The sequence below is a fragment of the Drosophila busckii genome, chromosome X, assembly GCF_011750605.1.
Source record: "Drosophila busckii strain San Diego stock center, stock number 13000-0081.31 chromosome X, ASM1175060v1, whole genome shotgun sequence".
Classification (NCBI taxonomy): domain Eukaryota; kingdom Metazoa; phylum Arthropoda; class Insecta; order Diptera; family Drosophilidae; genus Drosophila; species Drosophila busckii.
In genome coordinates this window covers 14,866,994-14,871,818 of record NC_046608.1, presented here as the reverse complement: position 1 = coordinate 14,871,818, position 4,825 = coordinate 14,866,994, and the positions used below count along the sequence as shown (strand labels likewise).

Genomic DNA, 4,825 nt, shown 5'->3' with positions numbered 1-4,825 from the left:
TCATATGTAATACTTATTTTTATAATGGCAGAATATTAAGTAATAATTGTGCAGGCTTTGTATAGCCGCCTGCACACGGCAATAATTGCAAATCCTTATTATCACTGCAAATGCAACGACAGCCGGAAAACATGTATAAAAAGCAAAAATATGAAAAACAATAATATTTGTTGTTTACATATTGAACAAGATGACGCTGATATAATTTACAATTCATCAAAATATGTTTCTAGTACTTTACGATACGCTGTGCATAAATATTCATGTAAATATAAATAGAGCTGGGAGTGAGCATGGAAACTTTTTGCTTGCTTTATCAGCAACAGCATACCAGCCGCAGCAGTTATTGGATCGTTGCTATGCCCTACGCCTTGATTACCAGCGTCTGTGTGTGTGCGTGTGCGTGCGTCTGTATGTGTGTGTGTAAAGCCCATAAAGTCGTTCGCGGCAGAAAACAAGCACACAGTTAGCTTGGAGCTTGACTTCGACGCAGGCGAGTAAAAACGAATAACGAGCGCAAAGCGTAACGCGCATAACACGTGAGAATTCTAATTGAAAGTACTGCAACTCCAAAATGTCAACACCAACGTCGAGTAAGTATAGACGCCATATAAATGCTACGCCTAAATTGAAACCATGCCAATTCTGCAGTTGAGGGCTACAAACTGGGCAAGGCGCTGATCGAGGGTAAAACCAAGGTGGTATACAATCTGCCCGAGCAGCCCGGACTATGTTTGCTGCTGAGCAAGGATCGCATTACCGCTGGCGATGGCGTCAAGGCGCACGATCTGGCTGGCAAAGCTGAAATCTCCAACACAACAAATGGACTGGTGTTTCGCCTACTCAACGAGGCTGGTCAGTCGACGCGCTACTCCAAGCGAGCTCTCCAGCTCCAACTGACTTGTTTATCCACTTTTTGCAGGTGTGCGCACCGCCTACGTGAAACAGTGCGGCCCCAAGGCTTTCATTGCCCGCAAATGTGAGATGATACCCATTGAGTGGGTTACACGCCGCCTGGCAACCGGTTCCTTTCTGAAGCGCAATGTGGGCGTGCCGGAGGGTTACAGGTCAGTAACATGTGCATAACTCTTATCAATGCAGCGCCTGCATGCGTCGCAGCTCTTATCAGCATCTGGCTAACGTCAGTAACCTGTGCTCACCCAACCAACCCCCATCTGCCGCTCTGTTCGCTGCTGCTGCTGCTGCTGCTGCTGCTGTGGTAAACAAATTTTTCGTAGGCAATTGCAATTGGATGCAGTGCAGCGAGGTCGTGCCCTCAGCCGCTGATAAGCTGTAAAAATAACTTGTACTAGTTTGCTGATCCATTGATTTGTTGTTGTTGTTCACTTGAGGTTGGATCAGTTTACAAATAATTCACCTTAAGTGGCTTAATTTATTTTTATTTATGAACTTTTTGTTGAGCTAGTGTTGCTATTATTAGAAATATTTTATTTATCTGTGAATTTCTTACGTCTGACAGATTCTCGCCACCCAAACAGGAGACATTCTTCAAGGACGACGCCAATCACGATCCACAATGGAGCGATGAACAGATTATTTCCGCCAAATTCGATCTAAACGGACTGCTCATTGGTAAGTAATGATCAAACCCTTGCCAATTCTACTTAATCCATACCCATGCCAATTGCAGGCCAGGATGAGGTGGATATTATGCGTCGCACCACACTGCTGGTGTTTGAGATATTGGAGCGAGCCTGGCAGACACGCAACTGCGCACTGATTGACATGAAGGTGGAGTTCGGTGTGGATGCCGATGGCAACATCGTGCTGGCCGACATTATCGACTCGGATTCATGGCGCCTGTGGCCGGCTGGTGACAAACGTTTGATGGTCGATAAGCAGGTCTATCGCAATCTCACATCGGTCACCAGCAGCGATCTGGATACGGTAAAGCGTAACTTTATCTGGGTATCGGAGCAGCTGGCCGATATTATACCCAAAAAGGATCATCTTGTCGTTATACTCATGGGCAGCGCCTCAGACACTTCGCACAGCGAGAAAATTGCCACCAGCTGCCGCTCGCTGGGCCTCAATGTGGAGCTGCGCGTTAGTTCAGCACACAAGGGGCCCGAGGAGACATTACGCATTGTGCGTGAGTACGAGTCCGTGATGAGCAACTTGATCTTTGTCGCGGTAGCTGGACGTTCGAACGGCTTGGGTCCGGTTGTCTCTGGCAGCACCAACTATCCGGTGATCAATTGCCCGCCCATCAAGTCGGACAACATGCAGGTGGACGTTTGGTCCAGTCTTAATCTGCCCTCTGGTCTGGGCTGCTCCACCGTCTTCTATCCGGAGGCCGCTGCGCTCCATGCTGGCACTATTTTGGGCTTGGGCAATTTCATGATCTGGTCTAAGCTGCGCGTCAAGCAGCTTAACAATTTTGTTACCCTGAAGAAAGCCGACAAGGAGCTGCGCGGCGTGCGCAATGTCTGAATGAATTCCAACATTTTTTTTTTATATAATTTTACTTTATAATTTCGCACACACATCTAACGCTTAGCTTAGTATGGGCAAATACAAATTTTTGAAAAACTTAACTACGTGGTGTATTTAAATTTGAATTTCTAGCGCGTTTTAGCTGCCAAACACAACACAGTTAGCAGTGTCACGCACCACATTTAGCGGCTGCACATACCAAAACAATCTTGTATTGCAGCCCTGGCAAAAAGTACTTGGCAAATTCTCATCAAAGGTCGCCAAAATTTAAATAAATATTCTATATATTTATGAAATACTTTAAGTAATTAACCAAATGCTATGATTAAATTAAAATAAAGTTAAGCAGCTAAGAGACTAGACATTTCATACATATAACAAATTGTGTATGCATTAGAATGTTGTCAACTCCAGTGCGCTGTATTTAAATTACAATTTTGGGTTGCCTATAAAAAAGTGCACTCATAAATTACACAAAAGCAAAAAGCAAAACTAGTCTAAAAATTTAAGAATTCAGTCGTCTCAGCATTCGTCTTGATGCCAGCCAGCCATCCAGCCAGCTACAATGGCCCAGTAGCTCTAGTTTAAAATAAAATTGAAAAGAGGCATACATTTACATAAACAACAAAGATATCAAGTGATAGCTGAGCGCTTGCTTCATAATCACGATGAAAAGGAAGCTTTGTATAGTACTTTGGTATTTCAGTTGGAAGCTCTTGGGTTACTTTAAATACACACACACAGACACGTACACAGAGGCAAAATGCAGTTTAATATTTCAGAATTATGTATGTTTTCACAGCCATAATTTGATACAGCGAGATGCAATTTCCCCCACGCGAAACCCGTGAGCCCACCCTTTCTTTTTTAATTCAGTTGTAAGAAGATTGAATTGGAAGCGTTGCCAACGCAAATTAGCTGTCGTTGTTGTTGTTTTCGTTGGTGGTGGTAGTGGTGAGAAACTCACTCAACGCTAGATGAGGGGGGGAGGGCTTAAGATGTGTTGAAGTGAACCTCTGGTCAATTAATCATGCTTTAGCATTTAGCAGCAGCAGCAGCAGCCGCCGACAAACAAACAAACAAACAAACAACACACATGCATATAAACACATTCATAATAATAATAATAATTTAGCACGTGGTTGGTCTTGGCGAGAACTGAGACGGGGAATTACTCTCACATATACGCAGCAGTATTAAAAGTCAGGGTCAAAGTGCCATTGTGTTTGCCCCATGGCGCAACTTTGTTACACACACACACATAAATACATATGTACATATGTATGTATGTACATACGTAAATATTTTTTGCGGTTCCGCTGCCAGCCCACGCACACAAGCATGGCAGGGCTCTGGTGGAGTAAAGCGCAGTCAGACATTGTTCGTCGGTACAACAATAAACAAAATATGAATGGCGCGGCAAATGTAACAAAATGTAAAAAAAAAAATAGGCAATAACAAAAGAAAAAACGAAAGGCGGCCGCAATATCGATACACTTACAATAAAGTTGTAATATGTTTATTAAAAAATGTATTTATTTTTTTCAGTGCTATAATTTTGTGCATTTTTTAATTGCTATGTTTTGCGTTTGGCACCAACTGAAAGCGAAATCGTAAAACTCTACATGGGGTAAGTGTATTTAGAAGCTGCATGTATAAAAACAAAATATAAAACAAAGCAAAAACATACAGAAAAACAAACTTAACGCTGTCGCGTCAAGGCGCGCTGGGGTCTGTGGGTCGAATGAGGGGGGGCTGCGGCGTCGGGGGACCAACAATGGCCGGCAATTGTTTTGCGGCGACGCCAACGCCACAGCCGACGTCGCGTCGCGCCGCTGTCAACATGAAGAAGCGAGGATGACGCGGCTATTCGCTTTTGCGGTCGCTGTTTCGCTCGTTTCCGTCTGTCGTCCCAAGAAGTCTGTCTTTGTGTCTGTTTGGGTAACTTTTTGGTGCTGCGCGCGGTTCATTTGGCAAAAGCATAAAAACAATTTTTTGTTACATTGCCTCCTTTTGTCGAGATCTTTGCACACGTTTTCATTATCATACTGTCTCTGTCTGAGTGCTGCGGCTTTTCAACTTGTTGCTAAAAATACATACACATACACATGCTATTTATGCACGTGTGTGTGTTTGTAAGTATGCAAGGCAGTTAGCAAGGCAACCGGTTTTGCTGTTTAGCGATCTCATCAACTTCAAAAACTTGCTCGAGACTGTTGCTGGGTGCCAGTGGCCGCAGTCGCAAATATGTTAGAGAGAGAGAGAGAGAGAGAGAGAGGCAAAGCGTTGGACAGAGGGGCTTGGACGCTGACTTGATTGAGTTGGTTTTAGCGAACAAGCCATGCACAAATAAAGCCAAGACAGCAAC

The 4,825-nt window shown here is 44.0% G+C and overlaps 1 protein-coding gene across 1 annotated transcript; it reads left to right on the top strand.

Moving 5' to 3' along the window:
* Nucleotides 1-458: 458 nt before the first annotated feature.
* On the top strand, nt 459-2,558 carry LOC108605212 (multifunctional protein ADE2). The gene is made up of 5 exons (XM_017994819.2): nt 459-593; nt 652-855; nt 923-1,067; nt 1,481-1,593; nt 1,652-2,558. The coding sequence occupies exons 1-5, from the start codon at nt 575-577 to the stop codon at nt 2,452-2,454; spliced, it is 1,284 nt and encodes a 427-aa protein (XP_017850308.1). The 5' UTR covers nt 459-574; the 3' UTR covers nt 2,455-2,558.
* The last annotated feature ends 2,267 nt before the right edge of the window (nt 2,559-4,825 follow it).

Coding starts and splice junctions, on each gene's coding strand:
- LOC108605212 (XM_017994819.2), top strand. Junction 856..922: donor TCGCCTACTCAACGAGGCTG/GTCAGTCGACGC, acceptor CACTTTTTGCAG/GTGTGCGCACCGCCTACGTG. Junction 1,068..1,480: donor GGCGTGCCGGAGGGTTACAG/GTCAGTAACATG, acceptor TACGTCTGACAG/ATTCTCGCCACCCAAACAGG.